This window comes from Panthera uncia (genome assembly GCF_023721935.1).
Source record: "Panthera uncia isolate 11264 chromosome E2 unlocalized genomic scaffold, Puncia_PCG_1.0 HiC_scaffold_20, whole genome shotgun sequence".
In the NCBI taxonomy this organism is placed as follows: domain Eukaryota; kingdom Metazoa; phylum Chordata; class Mammalia; order Carnivora; family Felidae; genus Panthera; species Panthera uncia.
The window spans coordinates 12,468,641-12,493,451 of NW_026057589.1; the positions used below are offsets into that span (position 1 = coordinate 12,468,641).

The 24,811-nt window shown below is 39.4% G+C and overlaps 1 protein-coding gene across 1 annotated transcript in view; it reads left to right on the forward strand.

Annotated features, from left to right (window-relative positions):
* The window catches only part of HYDIN (HYDIN axonemal central pair apparatus protein), a 312,192-nt gene that overhangs the window by 109,419 nt on the left and 177,962 nt on the right, over positions 1 to 24,811 (forward strand). Inside the window, exons 5-6 of the mRNA XM_049622586.1 lie at positions 4,123 to 4,242; positions 7,567 to 7,701. Of these exons, the coding sequence (XP_049478543.1) occupies positions 4,123 to 4,242; positions 7,567 to 7,701 (255 nt within the window). The remainder of the gene's footprint in view (positions 1 to 4,122; positions 4,243 to 7,566; positions 7,702 to 24,811) is intronic.

The window sequence follows — 24,811 nt, forward strand, 5'->3', positions numbered from 1 at the left end:
AATCTTAATTTTTTACATATTTCACCTGCTTCTCTGAATTTACTACTAGGTTTAATAGAATACTGAGTACAAGTTATGATCAAAGGTATCCTGTCTTGCTTCCTAAAGTAAAAGAAAAAAAACCCCAGCATGTTAACATTAAGTGTAATGTTATTATTTTCTTTGTGAGGATCTGGATACTCTCTGTCAGACTGAGGAAGTTACCTGTTTTGCTTTGTGTGCTAGGAGTTTTTTTTTTTTTTTATTGTGAATAGATACTTAATTTTATCAAATGTTTTTCTACATCTATTGAAATGATCGTAATAATTTTCTCCTTTATTCTCTTGTGTCGAAAATACATTGTAAGTAAAAATTTTATTGAATTTGTGAGTGTGTATGCGGGTGTATTATGAGCACATAGCTTGATGAATTTTCACAAAGTAAGGATACTCATATCACCACCACTCAGATGAAGCAATGTAAGATATAACATTACTGGCATCCTGGAAGCTTTCTTATGTCCTTCTCTGTCATTACCTTTCCCTCTTCTTCAGAAGAACTGCTGATCACAGGTTTATTTTTTCTTTATTCAATCTCATATGAGTGGAATACCACAGTATATACTCTTTAATTTCTGGCTAATTTAACTCAATATATTAAGTTTTGAAGATTTGTGTTGTGCTTAGTAATAGGTGGTTCATTTTTATCGTTGTATGGTATTCCACTGTATGACTACACCACCAGATGTTTATCCATTTTACTGTTGATGAGCATTTGGCTTTTCCCACATTTTGGATCTTATAAATGATGGTGTTATAAACAGTCTTGTACATTTCTTTTAGTGCACACGTATGCATTTCTATTGGGCCTACACATAAAAGTGGAATTTCTAGGTGATAGGCTATGCATATGTGTCTCTTTAGTAGTAACTGCCAGTTTTTAAAGTGTTTGTACCGTCATATGGCCATTAGCTGTGTGTGGGAATTCCAGTTGGAATTGCTAATACTTGCTAATGCTTAACATTGTCAGTTTCTTTAATTGAAATGATTCTATTGGGAGTGTAGTGTTGTCACGGTGTGGCTTAATTTTCAGTTTCTTGATTTCTAATGAGGTTAAGCAACTTTTCATGTATATTAGCCATCTGGTTATCATCTTTTATAAATTGCATGTTTATGTGCTTTGTCCATTTCTTACTGTTTTGTATAAGTTCATATATCCTGGAGATTAGTCCTTTATCAGTTATGTGTATTACAAATAATCTTCTCCCATTCTTTGGATTTCTTTTTCATTTCTTAAGGGAATCTTTTGATGAACATGTTTCAAATTTCAATATGACTTAATTTATTGGTTTTTAAATTTATGTTTTGTATTTTCTGTGCCCCATTAAAGAACATTTTGCATTCTTCAACATCGTGAAGATATTCCTCTTGGTCTTCTTCTGAAAACATTGTTTTAACCTTTCATATTGAGAGCTTTGATACCCTTGGAATGGTGTATGATAGGGATTAAATTGATATTTTTCATATGGAATATCCAGTTAACCCAACACCGTTCATTGAAGAGAATTTCTCTTCCTCAATGCTTGTTAGTGTTACCTTTGTCATAAATCAAGTGATGATATATTTAAGGATTTGTTTCTGGGCTTTTAAATCTGGTATATTTGTTTTTATGATAAATCTTGTGCTAACATTTCACTATTTTAATTATTGATAAATAACAGTATATGATATGTAATAATATAATAAATCTTGCTGCCTGATAAAGCAAGCCCTCCTATCTTGTTCTTCAAATGTATCTTGTCTATTCTTGGTCCCCTTGTTTTACATATAAATTTTGTAATCAGCTTTTTAATTTTCAAAAAAATTTTCTACCAGGATTTTTTTTATTGGATTGCATTGAATTTTTAGATCAGTTTGTGGAGTATTTGACATCCTTAAAATATTGTCTTTCAATTCATGAACATGGTATTATTACTGTATTTACATAGGTCTTCTTTAATTCCTCTCAGTAATATCTTGTGGCTTTTCTAGTTGAAGGTTTTACACATCTTTCATTGGATTTATTTCTATGTATTTTATGTTTTGGGAGGCTATTAAATCGTATTGTTTATATATTTTATTTCCTAAATGTTCATTGTTAGTACCTAGTAATATAATTGATTTTTATTTGTTGGCCTCATACTCAGTGACCTTGATAAATAATTTATTAATTGTAACTTCTAATAGTTTATCTATAAGTTGTTTTGAATTTTCTAAGTAAACAATTTTTCTTCTTATGACAATTTTGTTTCTTTTTAATGAGCTTCTGTTAAAACAACTTTGAATTTCTGAGTTATACCCAATTTGATCATGATGTGTTATCCTTTTTATATACTGTGAGTTTCAATTTGCTAATGTTTTATTCCTTTAAAAAAAACTCTATCGTTTCTAAGACTAGCCTATAGTTTTCCTTTCTCCCACCATCTTTCTTAGTTATATGAAAGTTATGCTAACATCATCGAGTTGGGAGACATTAATTTTTTTTCTTTCCTTTAGGAGAGGTCCTATAATATTTGATTTGTATCTTTAAATGTTTGCTAGAATTTGCTTGTAAAGTTATTTGGGCTGGAGTTTTCTCTATGAAAATGTTTTACTTACAGTTTTAATTTATCTAATGGTTACAGAACTACTAAAATTTTCTTTGTTTTTGTGCTACTTTTGATAAATTTTATTTTCTTAAGATATGTACTTTTTAATGTACATTTTACCATGTATTGACATACTATCCATTTGTTATCTTTTTACATAGTTCAGTTTCTGTTGTAATATCCCTATTTTCATTCTTTATCTTGGCTTATTGTAACTTTTGTCTTATTTTCTTGATCATGCTCATTAGGTATTTTATCAATTTTATCAGTCTTTTTAAAGACTCAACTTTTGGCTTTGTTGATTCTGTAGTATGGTTACTTTCTATTTCATTATTTTTTGCTGTTGTTTTTGTTATGTCGCTTTTTCATTTGTTTGGTCTTTCTTTCTTTCTTTCTTTCTTTCTTTCTTTCTTATGTTTGCTATTGCTTTTCTAAATTATTGAGATGGTTGCTTACATCTTCACTTTCCAACCTATACTAAGGTGCCCCAGGGTGCAACTATAAACTCACAGGGCATCATGGGATATTCTAAAATTTTAAGGAAACATGGCAATACTCAAAACCTGTTGGGTACTACACAAGCTAATAGTTTGAGATAATTCATAATTTCAACATTAGATCAGACTGTCTTGTTAGCTTTTCAGTGCCTCCAAGCAGATATTTGTTGATACAGTTTTTCTTGTTATTTTAATAGGGGGATTGGTTCAAAGTATTCACCATTGACATAAATGGAAGTTTTGGGTTGGTGTTCTAATTAGCCTATATTTTTTTAACTGAGGACAAAATCTTCTACTTTGTTTTGTATTAAACAAGTTGATGGCAGTGAGAAAGAATGAAGTCTGGCCATTTGTAGCAACGTGGATGGAACTGGAGAGTATTATGCTAAGTTAATAAGTCAGGCAAAGGAAGATGGATACCATATGTTTTCACTCTTATGGGGATCCTGAGAAAGTTAACAGAAGACCGGGGCGGGGAGGGAAAGGGGGGTAAAAAGTTACAGAGAGGGAAGGAGGCAAGCCATAAGAGACCCTTAAATACTGAGAACAAACTGAGGGTTGATGGGGGGTGGGGGAGAGGGGGAAGTGGGTGATGGGCATTGAGGAGGGCACCTGTTGGGATGAGCATTCAGAGTTGTATGGAAACCATTTTGACAATAAATTATATATATATATATATATATATATATATATATATATATATATATAAATTATATATATATACACACACACACACACGTATATTTATATATATATATATAAATACATATACATACATATACATGTATGTATACACACATATATATTAATTATATATATACATATATATACATATAATAAACAAGTTGATCACAGTAACTTTACTACTTATAACAATTATTGTTTATAGTAGTTACCCCTTTCTGAGTATTTCCTATGTTTTTAGTGTTAGTATCCATAGGTCTATATAGTATTTTCATATCTTCCCCAGTCATTTCTGCCACTGTGTGACTATATAATGGATTTATTCTTTCAATGCAGTTTTCAGGAATTGACCTGGATCAGGCATTATTCCAGCCCTTTCCATCAGAAATTGTGTTTCAGAACTATACTCCCTGTGAAGTCTATGAAGTTCCACTGGTTTTGAGAAACAATGACAAAGTGAGTATGTTTGCTGAATGTACCTCTCATGGAATATAAAAAGGGATTAAATAAAATGGAATCCTGTAGGATCTTAGATGAATTCTAAGAAAATAGTTGAAAACATGCCCTTTGACTATAAGCTTAATGAAGACAAGACTGGGTTGGTGTGTTCATACATGTTCAGGCCCAAGTCAATGCCCACCAAATGGTCAACTCCCAACATGTGCAGTAACATTTTTTGAGTAAAATATTGGTTAGGGAAATGTCATGAAGTTCTTATGTGTGACTGGTTCAAGACAATTACTCTTCATGCTTACATACTGTGTGTTAGAGCCACCGTTTCCCACAAGAAGGTATAAACTCTACTCATATGAATTGAGGTTGTTCAGCCAAATTATTTATACTTTATAAATTGTATTTAAGAAAAAAATCTCCAAAAAAAATGGAGTTCCTGTTCCCCTTTTTCTGTCTCCTCCCTTCTACCTCAGATAGCCTTCAGATTTTGTCTATAGATAGTTTTAGACAGCTTCTCCCACTGTCTATACCTTGTCCTTTTCTGGTTGCCACTGAATCTCTTCTCAATCCATATGCCTTTTCTCCCCAAGAGATAAATTAGGGTTTACTTCAAGAAAAAAGTATTAAGTTCCTGAAGATTTCCTGGACATGTAACAATAATGGAAGAAAGAATAATGTGGGAGGTCAGCATGAAGCACAGTTAAAGTGTGAAAAGTAGTCAGATGGGGAGGAAGGCATCTGAGAGATGATAAACTTCAGATGTGAAGGCAGGTAGGAATACCTCAGGAGTTTGAGAATGTGGAGACAAAAAGCCTAGCTGTAAGAGAAAAGAAAAAAAATAAAGACTATGCAAGAACTTGCAGTTATATTTGGCAGTAACTCATTAAAGGAATCAGTGATGCCTTTCAGAGATCAATGGGGTGATTTAGTGGCAGCAAAGTCAGACTCTGAAGAAAATGGTGTATTTAGTTCTTGGCAGCAGAAGTGTTAGCAAGAGAAGCTCAAGGGACAGAAGTTAAAAGGGTAGTCAGAGAGAAGAAAGAGAATCTGAGATGCTCAGGATTAGGCCCCTAGACCTCAAGAAGAGATACTTTACATACACAGTAGGGCTCTCTCTTTTCATGTAGGACTGCCAACCAAGTCACTTTGTCACTTCCACTTCTCTTTTTCCCTTTCGCCATGACTTTTTGACTCTTGCTCAGGTATTTTAAGGCTATTAAAGAGAGAGGAGCTAGCCCAAGGGTACTTTGGCCACTCCTGCTCAGCCCTAAATAAGACACGATTCCCAGCAGGCATATACGAGCAAGTAAAGGGTATAGGGCATGTGTCAGTTTTGTCTGCCAGAGGGCACTCACTTCTCCTGGGTAACCCAACACCTCTTGGTTAGATGCTGCTGTGCTGTTAGACCTCATGAAAGGAGGGTCCCCCTCCAGGGAAAGTCCAGCTGCCAAAAGCAGATAGATTTCTCTAGCCTAGGAAGGCTTGTTCTTGGGCATGTGACTCTCAGGACCCTTGTACTAGGTGGCTGATAAAAGCCTGCTTCTCTACTTCCTTAGCTCACGGACTCGTAAAGAACTGCTGGGATAGAATTTCTGTGCTGTTCACTATTTATTTGCTTCCTCATTGGCATTGAATGCAAACAACGGAGACCATTTGGTCCTCATTCCTCTATCTCCCACACACACAAGATGAAAGTAAGCTGTGAGCACTCTACAAGCCACAGCACACTGTACTTGGGATATAATTATTAGCACCCAGACTCTAGAGTCAAACTCATCTGTCTCCCAGCTGCAGACCTTGGGTAAGTCACTTCACTTCTCTGGGCCATGGGAATACTAGTAGTACCCGTTTCTTTTTTTTTTTTTTTTTAATTTTTTTAAACGTTTATTTATTATTGAGAGACAGAGAGACACAGAGCATGAGCAGGGGAGGGGCCGAGAGATGGAGAGACACAGAATCCAAGCAGGCTTCAGGCTCTGGGCTGTCAGCACAGAGCCCGACGCGGGGCTCAAACCCACAAACCGCGAGATCATGACCTGAGCCGAAGTCGGACGTTCAACCGACTGAGCCACCCAGGAGCCCCTAATAGTACCCATTTTAATAGGTTGTTTGGAATATTAAATGAGGTGATGCGTGTAAAGTATTCAGCTCAGCACCTGTCACATAGGAAGCACTAAACCAATATTATCGTTATTATTCCTAGGGTTGTTGGTGTTTTCCTTTCTAGTTTTTTAAATCCATAATTATGCTCTTACCAAAAGTATTCCCAGCAGCTTAAGTAGTATCATTCTGCACATTGTAAATGACACTGCACATTCCCCTTACCAGCCACTCCTGTTGGGCTCCTGTCAGATTTGCACACATCTCTTCCCTGCCTCCTTACTTTCTAGTCTTAAGATCAGCCTTGAGTCTGATCTTCGGCATTTTTTCTTCCCTTGCCCATCTGGATTTCAGTTTTGAGAGATTGTGGGGGTTTTGTTCTCATTTTTCCCCTGAGACTTCTCAGTCATACTTAACTATATTCACTTTCTTTTGCTCCCTTCAAGTCTTAAAAAAAAAGTCATCCCTTTCCTTGTGTCCCTAGAACCTCTAGGTTCTCCTCACATTTACATTTGCTTTATTGCTTAGACTGTCTTTGTTAAACAGAGAAGCATACCGTGGGCGAGGCAAGTAGAGCAGAGGAGGACTTGAAGAGAATGAAACTTTCTGAAGCCACTCTGACACTGGCCTGGGGACCCTGTGCTGCTTGCTCTTTGTTCTTGTGCACAGTGGTGTCTACTTAGGACAGCCCCCAAGAGGGAAGGTGGAGTGAGGCTGGGACTGGGCGAAGCTATCGCACTTAAGGAAAAGTGTCTTGTTCTCCTTCTGTAGAATGGGAGTCATAACGAAGCTCAGGGTTATTGAGAGGATTAAGCGGTTCATCGTGTACGGCTCATGGTGGATGGTCCATAGCAGGACAGCAGTAAATGTGATTTCTTCTCCCAGAGCAGTCCTCAAATGATGGGAAATCGAGCTGATCTCTACCATGTGGGTGGGGTTTTAGCTGACCACGAGGTTCTTCTTCAAAGATAGTCCCATTTAAATGAGAAAATGAACAAAGGCTTGCAGTAATGATAAAAGTGAATAATAATTAAAAAAAAAAATAAAGCTCAGATGCACTGACTGAGTCACCTCGTCTCACATTTGAGGAGACAGAAGTTAAGCCTTGACCTAGGTCGAGTGGCTGGTAAGTAGTAGATGGAGATTTCCTGGTGGACTACAAAGCCTGTGCTTTTGCTTTTGCTTTTTCACGGGCACAGTGGCCACTGTGGTGTGTTTTTCTTGCAGATTCCAAGGATGGTGAAAGTTGTTGAGGAAAGTTCGCCTTACTTTAAAGTAATCAGCCCCAAAGACATTGGCCACAAAGTAGCTCCAGGAGTGCCGTCCATATTCCGAATCCTCTTCACTCCGGAGGAGAACAAGGTAAGAAAGTGGTTGTGTACTTGCCGTTAGCAGTTGGCAATTCCGAACATTCCTGGAGGCGTTGGTAGTATTGCCGTGAGTGGTATTGGTTGCGGTGTTGGTGGTTGTGTTGCTGACGGTGTTGGTGGTGTTGGTGTCGATGGTATTAGTGGTGGTGATGGTGGTGGTGGTTAGAGTGGTGGTCAGGGTGGCTGAGCGGAGGGGATAGTGCACCCCTGGGGATGAGAGAAGAATCATCAACCAGAGCTGAGGGCTTACATGAGCTGTCAGCAGCCAGGGTATAAAGAAGGGTGATCCTTCTGGGTGCTCCATCAACCCCCTCCCCTACCTCAGCATGTTTATATTTGAGTATCAGCCACAGGGTCACCAAAAAGGAACCAGTGTGCTCCAGATGCAGTGAGCCAAGGCAAAGCATAAAGATTATGGCTTATTGGAAGTTTAGGATCGTAGTTAGTTGCATCCCTCCTCCCTGGATTCTAACTAGTTCAGGAAAGAGACCCAAGATCCAAATATTGATCACAGTATTAGTCTCATTAATGGCAAAGAATGTGGCCAGTACCTGAGGCCTGGACAGGGCATCCTCCTCCCCAGTGACTGGCAAATTAAGTGGCCCTGAAGGGCTGACACATGGATAGCTCCACCCGAGCTTGAGTGGGGCAGCTGCAGCTGAGAGCGGAGACCTGCCTGGTCTGCTTAGCCCTGTCCGAACCTAGGCCGCTAGAAAGAGCCTGAGTTCAAAAAGAGGCCTTTTCCCTGCAGTACCATTCCAGCTGTGGGGGAGCCAGTCCATCCCCAAACCCTTCTCAGTTATAGAAATTCCAGTTCCTCCTGGAAGGAAGGACCAGCTACGGGAGACTGAGGCTAGAGGCTTCCTCCCCAGCCCTTTTCCAGGAGTGCAAAATTGTGGGTTGAGTTTTCTTCTCTCTGGGCCAAAGTAGGGACTTGTGCAGAGGAGGAAAGGAGTTTTACCAGCAAAACCAAAGGAGTCGGGTTGAAAAACAAGACGCAAATAAGCATGACAAAATGTCAGGTTATTATATAGTGTTAATGGTGTGTGTGCTTATCTGTATTGTGCCGTTAGGGTTGGAATCAAAACATGATGGAGACAGAAAGTACTAGCTTTGAATCCCTGCTTCTTCATCACTCGTACAAGTCAGCTGCTGTTAATGCCATTACTAGTGTCCCTGCTACTATTGCTGCTCTTTCTACTTTTCTGGAGAGCAGGAGTAGAGAATATAATGTGGCCTGCCACTCATGTATCACTGTAGTGAGTGGTTAGAAATTCTATTAGAATGATGCTGCTGTTATTATTTTTTGACTTTGTGGTAATACTATTTATTTCTCAGGTTGTGCTTATTATGGACATGTAGTTTTGCTTGGGGTACTATTGAAATAAATGAAAAGATAAAAGTTCCAGAAGTTGTGGTGGTGGGCAGGGGCGTTGATGTTGCTGTTACTTTGTTATATGTTATCAAAGTCCTTTTTTTTTTTTTTTCCTTGAGTGTCTGTGTCTGAATACTGTCTGTGAAGAGAATGGTGTCTGGATTGAGTTTGGGTATGAAATTCCTACACTGTCATTTCAGTAGAAAGATGATTAGAAGCCTCTGTGCAGGTTGAAAAATAGAAATAGAAAGTTTGTTCTATTTGCTGAATTGGATTTCCTTATTTTTTTTCCTGTGATGGAGAAAAAAATGTCTTCTGTTGGATAACTACCTGTAGGTATTATGGCTGGGAAATGGACACATGGAACTTTCTTAGGAGGTAGAATGTTCTATATTGTGATAAGTGTGTGGGGTATACGGATTAATTCATTTGTTAAAATTATACTTTTAATACTTATGCCTTCTACTATATCTAAATTTTACCTTAAAAACTATAAAGTAAAATAATAACAATGGAAGGGGGAAGAAAGCGTTGGGTTGAGGTATAGGTGAAGCCAGAATGGCAGAGTGTTAATATTTGTTGAATCTGGGTGGTGGGTACATGGGGTTTGTTACACTCATTTGTTTTCTTTGTGTATGTTTAAAACTTTCCCTAATCAAAAGCTAAAAGTAAAGAGAAAGATTTTATTACTGCTTATGTATACAGCAAATAAATAGTTGAAATGTATCTTAGGTATGTTTGTATTTATTATATAAATATGAAATGCTAACATTCCTATTGAGGGTTATTACTTTGCTATATTTTGTGGTGGCTTACCTTAATCTGGCTTTTTTATTCCTTCTTAACCTTTCCATTTCACCAACACTGTCTGTCTGTTGGGAAACCCCTAATTTAAAAATATTAAGTTGTAGTTTGTTTTACTGTTTCTTCTAAGGATTTGAAAGTTCTCAACAGCTACATGCATGTATGAGGAGACACAGAGTGAGAATCTTGGTGACCTATGAGAAATTTAAGTATTCAACTTTGGGTACATTAAGATTTTGTGTTGGATTTGGACTCTAAGCTATAATTTACATAATATGTTTTTCTAGAACATAGTGATTTCTCCTTTTGCTGACTGCCTTAGACTGATGGTGAGAATTTGGGGAAGCCCCTGCTGCTAGTTTTGGTCCCCCTTTCCTGCAAAGGTCCTGTTATACTTGCACCATCAGCAGGGCCCTTCTCTCAGTAGTTTTTTTCAGTCGTCTGGGCATCTGCATTTGCTCACTGTTGGAGAGCCATCAGGGCCATGCACAGAATGACCAGCTAGAATTACCCATGCTGCCTTTAGTGCTGTTCCAGAATGTGGCAGAGGACTCAGATTTATTTTAGGAAAAATAGAAGTCAATCTTTTCACTGTGTCACTTTTTCTTCAGTTGGCTAAATTGATAGCCAATGTACATATGTATTTCTCTTCTTTATCCCCTGCTGATCTGAGCATACTCCATTCTCATTTACCCTCCTCACATCTGGAGGGTGAGATATGTAAATTGCAGCATGCCACAGCTTAATAAGCCAGTCCCCTTTCAATTGGATTTTCAGCACCCATGTATATTAGCATGTCGAAGATGATAATGTAATTTACATTTTTTCCTGTCATCTTTTAATCTGGCTTCCTGGGGATTTAACTTGTTAAGAATGCCAAGTGCCCAGATAACAGGTGCAGCAGGTTCACTTTGGCTTTCCATATCTCTTCTTGTCACACAGACTTTTTTAAAAAAATGATAGGATATGTTATTAATTTAATAATCTTAGTGTATGTCAATGTGGTAGAAATAGAATAGTCAGTGTTATCATAACACTATAAAATTCTGGAGCCTGGCACTTTTCTTGACCTCTTAAATTTGTATCTTTACTATTAAAGGGAGAATGAAAAGTACTAGGCTTTTGTAGGAAAGCAAAACTGGGTACTTTCTTGGACTTATGAAAGCATTTGTTTACTATAGAATTGCCATATGGAAATGACTGCGGTAGTTTGAAGAGCAATTTTATTGCTCAGTTATGTTTTAAGGAAATATATAACTTGTGGTTAAAATAGTTTTCCTGGTTTGTTACTATGAAATTTAAAAATTGTGGTCCAGGAAGACTAGAAAATGCTACTGTATTTAATGTTATCTAGGTATACAACGATGGTGAACTATATTGCCAGCATTTTTAATTAAATTGTAGACACCATAAAATTTTCCACAATTAACCATTTTTTTTTGGCAAAAATTATGATAGGGATTTTGTTTTCTTCCTGTCTAGAATTAGTCCTCCCTAGCCTAGTGCAATGCCTGACAAATAAGAAACTTGTGGTAAATATTTGTAGAGTAAAACAAGTAAGTAAAAGTTAATCCCAAGAAAATATAAGGTTTCTTCAACTTGAGGATGGCCTACAGATGATAAAAGCAAAAGCATATAAAAAGGGCTCAAATATCTTTTTGTACCATGAATGTATTAGATTTTAGCTTTTTCTTGTTTCTCTCCACTTAATTACATATCCTCAGTGAGTCTATGTCACTACTTTTTAGCATTCTGGACTTCATAAATATCATTTTATAATAAGGCTAATGAGGATGTTGGGAATTCTCTTTATGAAGAAGTCTTGGTAGTTTAGGATCTAAATAAAAATATTAAAAATGAGTAATATTCTCTCATTCACTCCGTGCCAGGTCTACTTCTGTGAGCCAGGATCCACTGGAGAACAAAACAAGCTTTGGCCTTCATGGAGCTTATGTTCCTCAATGAATAATGAGCAAATGTGTAATTTAATGTCAGATATTGACATAGTAGAGAATAGAGAGTGATGGGCTTCTGTTTCTTATCAGTAGGAGGATTCTGTGATGAGGTTACATTGAGCAGAGAACCAAATTAAGCTGTGCAAATACCAGAGGGAAGATATTTGTTGGGGAGAGGGAATAGCAAGCAGAAAGTCCTGTGACTGAAGCATGCTTGACAGCAGGCGCAGGGAAGTGAGGAAGGCACGTGACGAGTGGAGGAACCTGCTGGAACATGGTAGGAGACCAGGGTGCAGAGGGCAAGGTCATGAAGGGTTATAGAAAACCATGTACAGTGCGATAGGAAGCCACTGTAAGCTTGCTTATGGAAGCTTGTACCCTATGTAAAACCAGAATGAGCTGTCATCATCCAGATTTTCAGGTTACCTGCACATGACCAATCTTGCTTCATCTATGCTGCTCCTGCCCAGAGGATTTTGTAGTGAGTCCCATGCATCATATTATTTTCATCTGGAAGTACTTCATTTTTTGTCTCTGAAAGATCAGGACCCTTTAAAAAGTTAACATAACTACAATACCACTATCACCCCTAAAAAAATGACAGTAGCTCCTCGATATCATCAAATATCTAGTCACTATTCATATCTCCCTCGTTTAAAAAAAAAATATATATATATGGTGTGTATATATATATATATAGTGTGTGTATATATACATATATATACATATATATACACACACTATATATATATGTATATATATATATATACATGTATATATATATACATATATATATATATATTTTTTTTTTTTTAACTTGGCTTACTTTAATCAGGATCCAAACAAGGTGTTGAATGCATCCCCAGCAGATGTAGAATGGTTCTCTGTCCCTTCTGTTTCCTATTAACTGGTAGTTAGCTTCAGAGGCTTGATTTGATTAATATTTGACTTTGGGAGGGGGGGCAAGAATTCTTAGGTGATGTGGTACTTCCTATTGTATCACATCAAAAGGCACAGAATGTCTGTTGTTATGTTTTGTTTTGTTTTTGTAACGATCCAATGAGGATGATGAGGTGCAGCTCATACAGGAAAGATAGGATAAATACTGAATCCTTTCCCCGTATCTACCCCAGTGGGTTTTGAATACGAATGACATCTCTGCCTTACATTTGGGGATTAGTCTGGTTGCTGCACAGAGGATAGACTGAAGGGAGTGTGTGGTGTAATAGCTAGTGGCCCACCCTTAACATCTGTTTTCTCTTTCTTCATTGGTAAGAGAATCCCAAATTTCGATTGGATTCACTGCTGCCTGAAATAAAAGATTGCATTTCCCCAACCTTCTTTGCAGCTATTTGTGTCTGTGTTGATCAGTGAGATGTGAGCGGGACTTCCAAGCATGTATTGACAAAAGCTGACTCAGCATGGAGGTGCTTTGTTTTGTCCTTCTGCCTTTTTTTGGCCTGTAGCCTGGCTGTGAGAAATAGCTGGCATCCTAAGAATTACTCTGCTACATGGGGTGACATTGAGGATAGATGCTGTGTGCTAGAATGGTGGTAGAGCAGCAATTTAGGAATTTGGGTCCCTGGTGTCACTGTGGAGCCACCGTACCAATCCAGCCTGCCTACTTCCGGATTGAGAGATTGAGAGATGATAGAGAGAAAAACTTCTGTCTATCTAGTTTAAGTTGCTCTGATTTTGTTCTGTTTCCTGTCATGTGTAGCAGAACTGAACTCTGATTAATACAGGGATAAGAGGCTGTTGTAATAGTTTGGGTAAAAGTGGTGGATGATTTGGATTAGGGTGGTGACAGTGAAAGTGTGGGAAGTAGGTAGATAAAGGATATACATTTTTATGGTAGAGCTGTCAGGATTTGTTCATGGATTGGATAACGGGTGTGAGAAAAGAGTCTAGTTTGATTCATAGTTTTTTGACCAGCACTGACCGAATGGTGGCACCATTTGCCGAGGTAGGGAAAAGTGGAGGGAAAGCAGGTTTGTGAAGCTGGGTGGGAGTAAGGTAGGGAATCAGAAGGATTCAGGGAATATGTTTTTTTTTTTGTTTTTTTTTTTTTTTAGTGTTTATTTTATTTTTGAGAGAGAGAGAGAGAGAGAGACAGAGCATGAGTTCGGGAGGGGCAGAGAGAGAGGGAGACACAGAATTGATAGCAGGTTCCAGGCTCCACACTGTCAGCACAGAGCCTGATGCAGGGCTCGAACTCACAAACCTTGAAATCATGACCTGAGCCCATTGGACGCTTAACCAACTGAGCCACCCAGGCGCCCCCGGGGAATCTGGTTTTTATATGTTAAGTTGGATCTTCCCGTTAGACATCCAAGTGGAAATACCAAATAGGCAGCTGGACACAATTATCTATGGCAAAAGGGAGATGTCGGCTAGAGATGAAGATTTGAAAATCATGTAAAAGATGACACTTTTCACCAAGAGGTGGATGAGCTGATGTTGAGAGTGGGTGTACATAAAGGAGATGCTGGTAAAAGGAGGAGATGCCAACAGAGGATGACACAAAGAGGAAGGGGTGGTCATGAAGTAGGAGGAAAACCAGAAGATTACGGTGCCTTGGAATCACAAATGGATACAGCATTTCAAAAGGGAAGGAGAGATCAATTTTGGATTACGTCCAAAGTTATGGAAAGTCGAATTATAAGGATGTGGAATGAGGCACTGAATTTGGCAACACCATGAGTGACCTTGGCAGAAAGAGTTTCTGTGGAATTTTGTGTACAGAAGCCTAATGGGATGGGTTGAAGAGAGAATGAACAGCAAGGATGTGGTGATATTGAGTGTAAATAATACCTGTGAGCAGTTTTGCTGTAAAGAGTAATTGGAAAAATGGGGCAGTAGCTGGAGGTGGATGTTGGACTCAAAAGTAGATTATTTAATATTTAAGAGGAAGCTACTTGTGCTGATGTGTGAATGTTCAATAAAGAGGGAAAATTGATGTTTCAGGAAAATCATGGAGTGAGCTAGAAAGATTGAGATCTAATATATAAGTGCAAGGTTTAAGCTTAGCAATAGGAGTGAAGGCAGAGTACATGGGTATAGGTATAGGTGGATTAATAGATCTAGGGATAACTTGGAAAGCAAAAAGTTACAGAGGAAATTAATTACCTTAAGTGGGCAATTTCTACATGAATCATGAAGTAACCACATTATCATTGTACACTAAGGATAAAAAGGGTCAAAATAAATTTGGAAGTCTCAGATCTCTTTTCACACCAAAGGTCATAGGTCATTCTCTTTGTTTTTTTGTTTTTTTTTTTTTTAATATATGAAATTTATTGTCAAATTGGTTTCCATACAACACCCAGTGCTCATCCCAAAAGGTACCCTCCTCAATACCCATCACCCACCCTCCCCTCCCTCCCACCCCCCCATCAACCCTCAGTTTGTTCTCAGCTTTTAACAGTCTCATGGGGCGCCTGGGTGGCTCAGTCGGTTGAGCGTCTGACTTCAACTCAGGTCACGATCTCGCGGTCCGTGAGTTCGAGCCCCGTGTCGGGCTCTGGGCTGATGGCTCAGAGCCTGGAGCCTGTTTCTGATTCTGTGTCTCCCTCTGTCTGCCCCTCCCCCGTTCATGCTCTGTCTCTCTCTGTCCCAAAAATAAATAAACGTTAAAAAAAAAATTAACAGTCTCTTATGCTTTGGTTCTCTCCCACTCTAACCTCTTTTTTTTTTTCTTCCCCTCCCCCATGGGTTTCTGTTAAGTTTCTCAGGATCCACATAAGAGTGAAACCCTATGGTATCTGTCTTTCTCTGTATGGCTTATTTCACTTAGCATCACACTCTCCAGTTCCATCCACGTTGCTACAAAAGGCCATATTTCATTCTTTCTCATTGCCACGTAGGATTCCATTGTGTATATAAACCACAATTTCTTTATCCATTCATCAGTTGATGGACATTTAGGCTCTTTCCACAATTTGGTTATTGTTGAGAGTGCTGCTATAAACATTGGGGTCCAAGTGCCCCTATGCATCAGTACTCCTGTATCCCTTGGGTAAATTCCTAGCAGTGCTACTGCTGGGTCATAGGGTAGGTCTATTTTTAATTTTCTGAGGAACCTCCACACCGCTTTCCAGAGCGGCTGCACCAATTTGCATTCCCACCAACAGTGCAAGAGGGTTCCCGTTTCTCCACATCCTCTCCAGCATCTATAGTCTCCTGATTTGTTCATTTTGGCCAGTCTGACTGGCGTGAGGTGATATCTGAGTGTGGTTTTGATTTGTATTTCCCTGATAAGGAGTGACGTTGAACATCTTTTCATGTGCCTGTTGGCCATCCGGATGTCTTCTTTAGAGAAGTGTCTATTCATGTTTTCTGCCCATTTCTTCACTGGGTTATTTGTTTTTCGGGTGTGGAGTTTGGTGAGCTTTTATAGATTTTGGATACTAGCCCTTTGTCCGCTATGTCATTTGCAAATATCTTTTCCCATTCCGTGGGTTGCCTTTTAGTTTTGTTGGTGTTTCCTTTGCTGTGCAGAAGCTTTTTATCTTCATAAGGTCCCAGTAATTCACTTTTGCTTTTAATTCCCTTGCCTTTGGGGATGTGTCGAGTAAGAGATTGCTACGGCTGAGGTCAGAGAGGTCTTTTCCTGCTTTCTCCTCTAGGGTTTTGATGGTTTCCTGTCTCACATTCAGGTCCTTTATCCATTTTGAGTTTATTTTTGTGAATGGTGTGAGAAAGTGGTCTAGTTTCAACTTTCTGCATGTTGCTGTCCAGTTCTCCCAGCACCATTTGTTAAAGAGACTGTCTTTTTTCCATTGGATGTTCTTTCCTGCTTTGTCAAAGATGAGTTGGCCATACGTTTCTGGATCTAGTTCTGGGGTTTCTATTCTATTCCATTGGTCTATGTGTCTGTTTTTGTGCCAATACCATGCTGTCTTGATGATGACAGCTTTGTAGTAGAGGCTAAAGTCTGGGATTGTGATGCCTCCTGCTTTGGTCTTCTTCTTCAAAATTACTTTGGCTATTCGGGGCCTTTTGTGGTTCCATGTGAATTTTAGGATTGCTTGTTCTAGTTTCGAGAAGAATGCTGGTGCAATTTTGATTGGGATTGCATTGAATGTGTAGATAGCTTTGGGTAGTATTGACATTTTGACAATATTTATTCTTCCAATCCATGAGCAGGGAATGTCTTTCCATTTCTTTAAATCTTCTTCAATTTCCTTCATAAGCTTTCTATAGTTTTCAGCATACAGATCTTTTACATCTTTGGTTAGATTTATTCCTAGGTATTTTATGGTTCTTGGTGCAATTGTGAATGGGATCAGTTTCTTCATTTGTCTTTCTGTTGCTTCGTTATTAGTGTATAAGAATGCAACTGATTTCAGTACTTTGATTTTGTATCCTGCAACTTTGCTGAATTCATGTATCAGTTCTAGCAGACTTTTGGTGGAGTCTGTCGGATTTTCCATGTATAATATCATGTCATCTGCAAAAAGCGAAAGCTTGACTTCATCTTTGCCAATTTTGATGCCTTTGATTTCCTTTTGTTGTCTGATTGCTGATGCTAGAACTTCCAGCACTATGTTAAACAACAGCAGTGAGAGTGGACATCCCTGTCGTGTTCCTGATCTCAGGGAAAAAGCTCCCAGTTTTTCCCCATTGAGGATGATGTTAGCTGTGGGCTTTTCATAAATGGCTTTTATGATCTTTAAGTATGTTCCTTCTATCCCGACTTTCTCAAGGGTTTTTATTAAGAAAGGGTGCTGGATTTTGTCAAGACCTTTTCTGCATCGATTGACAGGATCATATGGTTCTTCTCTTTTTTTTTTATTAATGTGATGTATCACGTTGATTGATTTGCGAATGTTGAACCAGCCCTGCATCCCAGGAATGAATCCCACTTGATCATGGTGAATAATTCTTTTTATATGCCGTTGAATTCGATTTGCTAGTATCTTATTGAGAATTTTTGCATCCATATTCATCAGGGATATTGGCCTGTAGTTCTCTTTTTTTACTGGGTCTCTGTCTGGTTTAGGAATCAAAGTAATACTGGCTTCATAGAATGAGTCTGGAAATTTTCCTTCCCTTTCTACTTCTTGGAATAGCTTGAGAAGGATGGGTATTATCTCTGCTTTAAACGTCTGGTAGAACTCCCCTGGGAAGCCATCTGGTCCTGGACTCTTATTTGTTGGGAGATTTTTGATAACCAATTCAATTTCTTCGCTGGTTATGGGTCTGTTCAAGCTTTCTATTTCTTCCTGATTGAGTTTTGGAACCGTGTGGATGTTTAGGAATTTGTCCATTTCTTCCAGGTTGTCCAATTTGTTGGCGTATAATTTTTCAGAGTATTCCCTGATAATTGTTTGTATCTCTGAGGGATTGGTTGTAATAATTCCATTTTCATTCATGATTTTATCTATTTGGGTCATCTCCCTTTTCTTTTTGAGAAGCCTGGCTAGAGGTTTATCAATTTTGTGTATTTTTTCAAAAAAACCAACTCTTGGTTTCGTTGATCTGCTCTACCATTTTTTTAGATTCTATATTGTTTATTTCTGCTCTGATCTTTATTATTTCTCGTCTTCTGCTGGGTTTGGGGTGTCTTTGCTGTTCTGCTTCTATTTCCTTTAGGTGTGGTGTTAGAATTGGTGTTTGGGATTTTTCTTGTTTCTTGAGATAGGCCTGGATTGCAATGTATTTTCCTCTCAGGACTGCCTTCGCTGCGTCCCAAAGCATTTGGATTGTTGTATTTTCATTTTCATTTGTTTCCATATATTTTTTAATTTCTTCTCTAATTGCCTAGTTGACTCACTCATTCGTTAGTAGGGTGTTCTTTAACCTCCATGCTTTTGGAGGTTTTCCAGACTTTTTCCTGTGGTTGATTTCAAGCTTCATAGCATTGTGGTCTGAAAGTATGCATGGTATAATTTCAATTCTTGTAAACTTATGAAGGGCTGTTTTGTGACCCAGTATATGATCTATCTTGGAGAATGTTCCATGTGCACTCGAGAAGAAAGTATATTCTGTTGCTTTGGGATGCAGAGTTCTAAGTATATCTGTCAAGTCCATCTGATCCAATGTATCATTCAGGGCCCTTGTTTCTTTATTGACCGTGTGTCTAGATGATCTATCCATTTCTGTAAGTGGGGTGTTAAAGTCCCCTGCAATTACCACATTCTTATCAGTGAGGTTGCTTATGTTTTTGAGTAATTGTTTTATATATTTGGGGGCTCCGGTATTCGGCACATAGACATTTATAATTGTTAGCTCTTCCTGATGGATAGACCCTGTAATTATTATATAATGCCCTTCTTCATCTCTTGTAAATAGTTCTCCATCCCCTCACTCTCAATCTAAAGGTGTCCTCAGATCTAAAATGAGTCTCTTGTAGACAGCAAATAGATGGGTCTTGTTTTTTTATCCATTCTGATACCCTATGTCTTTTGGTTGGCGCATTTAATCCATTTACATTCAGTGTTATTATAGAAAGATACGGGTTTAGAGTCATTGTGATGTCTGTATGTTTTATGCTTGTAGTGATGTCTCTGGTACTTTGTCTCACAGGATCCCCCTTAGGATCTCTTGTAGGGCTGGTTTCGTGGTGACAAATTCCTTCAGTTTTTGTTTGTTTGGGAAGACCTTTATCTCTCCTTCTATTCTAAATGACAGACTTGCTGGATAAAGGATTCTCGGTTGCATATTTTTTTCTGTTTAGCACACTGAAGATATCGTGCCAAGCCTTTCTGGCCTGCCAAGTTTCAAAAGAGAGATCAGTCACGAGTCTTATAGGTCTCCCTTTATATGTGAGGGCACGTTTATCCCTTGCTGCTTTCAGAATTTTCTCTTTATCCTTGTATTTTGCCAGTTTCACTATGATATGTCGTGCAGAAGATGGATTCAAGTTACGTCTGAAGGGAGTTCTCTGTGCCTTTTGGATTTCAATGCCTTTTTCCTTCCCCAGTTCAGGGAAGTTCTCAGCTATAATTTCCTCAAGTACCCCTTCAGCACCTTTCCCTCTCTCTTCCTCTCTGGGATACCAATTATGCGTATATTATTTCTTTTTAGTGTATCACTTAGTTCTCTAATTTTCCCCTCATACTCCTGGATTTTTTTTATCTCTCTTTCTCTCAGCTTCCTCTTTTTCCATAACTTTATCTTCTAATTCACCTATTCTCTCCTCTGCCTCTTCAAGCCGAGCCGTTGTGGTTTCCATTTTGTTTTGCATTTCGTTTAAAGTGCTCTTCAGCTCCTCGTGACTGTTCCTTAGTCCCTTGATCTCTGTAGCAAGAGATTCTCTGCTGTCCTCTATACTGTTTTCAAGCCCAGTGATTAATTTTTTGACTATTATTCTAAATTCACTTTCTGTTATATTATTTAAATCCTTTTTGATCAGTTCATTAGCTGTTATTATTTCCTGGAGATTCTTCTGAGGGGAATTCTTCCCTTTGGTCATTTTGGATAATCCCTGGAGTGGTGAGGACCTGCAGGGCACTTCCCCTGTGCTGTGGTGTATAACTGGAGTTGGTGGGCGGGGCCACAGTCCGACCTGATGTCTGCCCCCAGCCCACCGCTGGGGCCACAGTCAGACTGGTGTGTGCTTTCTCTTCCCCTCTCCTAGGGGCGGGATTCACTGTGGGGTGGCATGGCCCGTCTGGGCTACTTGCACACTGCCAGGCTTGTGGTGCTGGGGATCTGGCGTATTAGCTGGGGTGGGTAGGCAAGGTGCATGGGGGCAGGAGGGGCAGGCTTAGCTCGCTTCTCCTTAGGTGATCCACTTCAGGAGGGGCCCCTCTTCCGTGGGCCTCTTGTCTGCGCTTGGCTCCAGAGACTCCGTTCTGCTAATCCTCTGGCGGTTTTCTGGGTTATTTAGGCAGGTGTAGGTGGAATCTAAGTGATTAGCAGGACGCGCGGTGAGCCCAGCGTCCTCCTACGCCGCCATCTTCCCTCTCTCCTCCTCATTCTCTTTGAATAGATGGGGAAATATAGCTACCGCCAGGAAGCTGAGACCCAGCTAAGTCAAATGAAGAGTCACAGTGGTAGAGGATAAGGCCCGTGGTGCCTGACCAGTCTCATTTTTAAACTTATTAGAACTTCAGAGCTGAATCTTCTCTTTTGAAGGATGAGTTTCTGATTGAGAAGATACTTTAACCCTCTGGGGAATTGATAGCATTTTCTGGGGACACCAAGTATTAAATTCACTGAGTCCTAGTAAAATCTAGTTGTAGTTTTACTCTGTGTGAGACATTCTCCCATGAAGTTTAGGAGTGGAGAAAAGGCAAAAAAAAAGAGGGTTGTGAGGGTTTAACCACATTGGCCATGCTTGCCTTTGCCTCGAGGGTCATTTGCTGCAGGAGAGGACACCATTTTCCTTTGCTGGAGACTTTAAAGGACAGAATTATTGCCATGCTTACTCTCTATCATGGAGCCAATATAAAATCAAGATTCATTTTTTTTCTGCTTCTCAGAAAGTTAGATCTTCCATTTTCATATTCTGTTGCTGGTTTTTTAAAGTTTGCGGGCTAGGCAGGTTGGAAGGAAGGCAAATGGACAAAAAGTAGACTGGATGTTTCACCTGGAGAGCATTGTTATAAAAGATAACATTTTAGGAGAGAAAGTGATTCATAGCCATGTCTCTCACAGTAGAGGGGAAAAGCTTGGAATAAATATTTTGGCTCTGAACGGTGACCTGATTGCTCTGAATCTAAATGCAGTGGAAGGGAGTATATAAACTAAAGTGATTGCTTAGCTTGAAAGCTGACAGAGTCTCCCCGGGCATTACATCTGAATTAATTTTCAGTCAGTAGAGCAGTATATAATTGTATTTTACATAATCTAATATAGTCATATTAAATATAGAGCTTCAGAGATTAGAAGACATTTTTATGGAGTTGTTTAAAGAATTCCTTCATCTTCTTTTATGAGTATGTGAATTGATTATGATAAAAACATGTCATTCAGATCAAACTTTAAATCTTCCTCATTTGGAAATTTGAAAAGTTTGAAAATATCTCTGTGAATATTTCAATTAGCCTTCTAAACTACTTTAAGCTGTCTTCAATTCCTCATAGAACAAGGCAGAGAACGTGTAAATACAGAATAAAATAAGACAAATTACTTTGGGATCACATCTCATTCTGGATTCAGTAGCATCTTTTTTCTTTCTCTCAAATCCTCAGTTAATAGGAAGTTTCCACATGTGCCAGAAGCTTTCCGGTTCCTAATTCCCAACAAAAACTTTGCTTGCTGGGTTTGATCCACTAAGAAAAAATGAAAACAGTACTTATCTCTTTAGGATTCTGATGTAATCAGAGTAGATTATTTCGTTGGTGAATTCTGTGGGGTTTTCTAGGATCAAGTGTGCTTAATGTAATTTGTACTCCCTTATGTCTGAATAGCATAATTTTTGAGCCTGGGATTAACCGTCTACAAACCGGAATCAGTTGAAGAGCTGAGTCCAACAACTCAATTTTAATACATTTCATGAATACTTCCCATTAATTTTTATTACTTGTTCCTACCTTAAGACCTTTACATTTGCAATTCCTCTTTCTGGGAACAATCCATTCCTAGATCTCACTTGACTGGCTCCTTTTGCTGTTCAGGTCTCCACCCAAAGATCACCTCCTCAGGAAATCCTCCTTGGTTGTTCTCACCTAAAGCAGCCCCTTCCAACATTATCACTTTACCATGTTTTATTTTCTTCAAAGCTCTTGTTGCTTTCTGAAATTATCTTGTATTATTGTTATTATTATCATTAGGGTTATCATTATTATTATCTTCACAATAAGAGGAAACACAAGTTGAGTTTTTCCCATATGCCTTATACAATCATTATATTTAATACAACGTTTTAATGACAGCTAGCATTTAAGGAGTGCTTGCTACTCACCAAATGCTAGATGGAGCATTTACCACCCTCGGCTAGGTCACTGTCCTGTTTGCCCAGACTGTTGCAGGGGCTTCCTAACTGGCCTCGGTTTTCGCATTTTAACCTCTTAGAGTTTTCTGCCCACATAGCAGTTAGTGATCTTTCTAAAACATAAATCAGGTCCATCATGATCAGCTTTCAGCATCAGATGCATTTGGCCTTTTTCGGGTCCCAACTGGCTTACAACGTCTGGCGCGATCTGGCCCCTACAACCGCGCTGCCAGGTCTCTAACCTCTCCTGACCTCTGGCCACTGGCTCCAAGTCACACTTTGCCCAGAGTGCCATCCATCCGCGCATGGTTCAGGTCTCAATTCGCTCAGATCTCTGCTGAAATGTCACTGTTCATAGAGGCCCTTCCCAAGTGTGCCATGTGAAAAAGCAAGCGAACACTCTCCATCCCCTTCTGATGCTTCATTTTTCACCATTCACTACTGCCCAACATTGCGTTACTCATTTCCGTGCACTCAGCAAATATTTTTTGAATGTTTACTGTGTCCTAGGCCCTGTCTAGGCACTGGATATATGAAATCAATACAATAGCCAGAGTCCCTGTTGACGTTGGAGATTCTAGAGACAGACATATACTAGACTCAACAAATAGGTAAAATATATGCTATGTTGGATGCTTTGGGGCAACTAAAGCAGGAGGAAAGGCTGGGGAGTGATGCATAGAAGGGGGAGGAGTAAGTTTCAAATAGGACTGTCAGGGAGGCCTCAGTGAGCCTTGCAAAGTCCTGAAGGAGGTGAGGGAGTGAGCTATATGAGTAACTAGAAGAAAGCGTGTTCTACACAGAAAGAACATTGGGTTTGAAGGCTCTGGAGGAGGAGCAGTTCTAGCATGTTCAAGGAGCAGCAAGGATGCCCATTGTGGAGCAGAGTGAGCAATCGGGGGAGAGGCTCTGGCCAGAGAAGTGATATGAGCACCAGGCTGTAGCATTCACAGGCCTCATCCTGGGACACTGAGCAGAGGAACAACCTAAGCCAGACCCCTGGGGCCCTTGTGTGGAAAACAGACTGTGAGGGAACAAGAGCTGAAGTAGATAGAGTCCATTTGCCCAGGAAAGATAGGAATGGCGAGGGCCAGGTGGCAGGGCAGAGATGAGAAGTGATCATGGTCTGGATGTGTTTGAAAGGTCAGTTCTACAGAATTTACTGAGAAATTGAGAAATAGAATAATCAAGAATGCCTCATTCCAGGGTTTCCAATCCAGGCCCCTGGAACAATGGAGATACCAGTACTGAGACAGGGAGGCAGTGAGGAAACAGGCCATGAGCAGGACCTCAGATGGCATCGTGGAGGCTTTGTGGGTATGAGAAAAAGGCTTCCCCTCTGGGCGGATGTAGTTGGAGCCAGCAGAGTGGGCTGGATTTCGGCCCCAATCCTCCTCGATGGGGCGTTTGTGCCAATGGCATTAATCTGCTTAAGTTTGTGACGTACATCCAGTGAGATGCTGACTGGGCAGCTGGGTGAGAGTCTGGAGTTCAGGGAGACAGAGAGACTGCAGGTGCACAGGGCTCTGTCACACGAGCATTCCTGGCTCTTTTATCTTTATATTTCTTTTTATATGTATTACATTGTATATTAGATATGCTTTATTAACTTTTCACGATCTCCATTGTTATGTAAGCTTGAAGTGATCCGTGTCTGTGTTTCCTGCTTCATTTGCAAACCGAGCTCCGTACCTGGTCCCTGAACACTTAATAAACATGGTTGAATAGATAAACTAATCGGGGAGACCACTGCTTTATACTCGTCCTGTGGGTTACGTGAGATGGAGTGCACCCCCAGGTTTATACGTCAATCTATATGTCAGACATCCCCATTCCCACTCTATACTGAAAGCCCAAAGCGAGTTTTTCTAAAACCTCCACCTTCTATTACCATTTACTACATGATTACTGAAAGGAAATTTAAATTCGATGTGGACTTGACATTTACCAATGTTGCCTTGCTGCTAAATGATGGGAAAACTTAAAATGAAAAAAAAAAAAAAGCCTGGTTTAGATAACAAATTCCTCTCATAGCAACTTTTGAGCTTCTGGTCTATTCTTGGGACTGTTAATACTTTCCTTT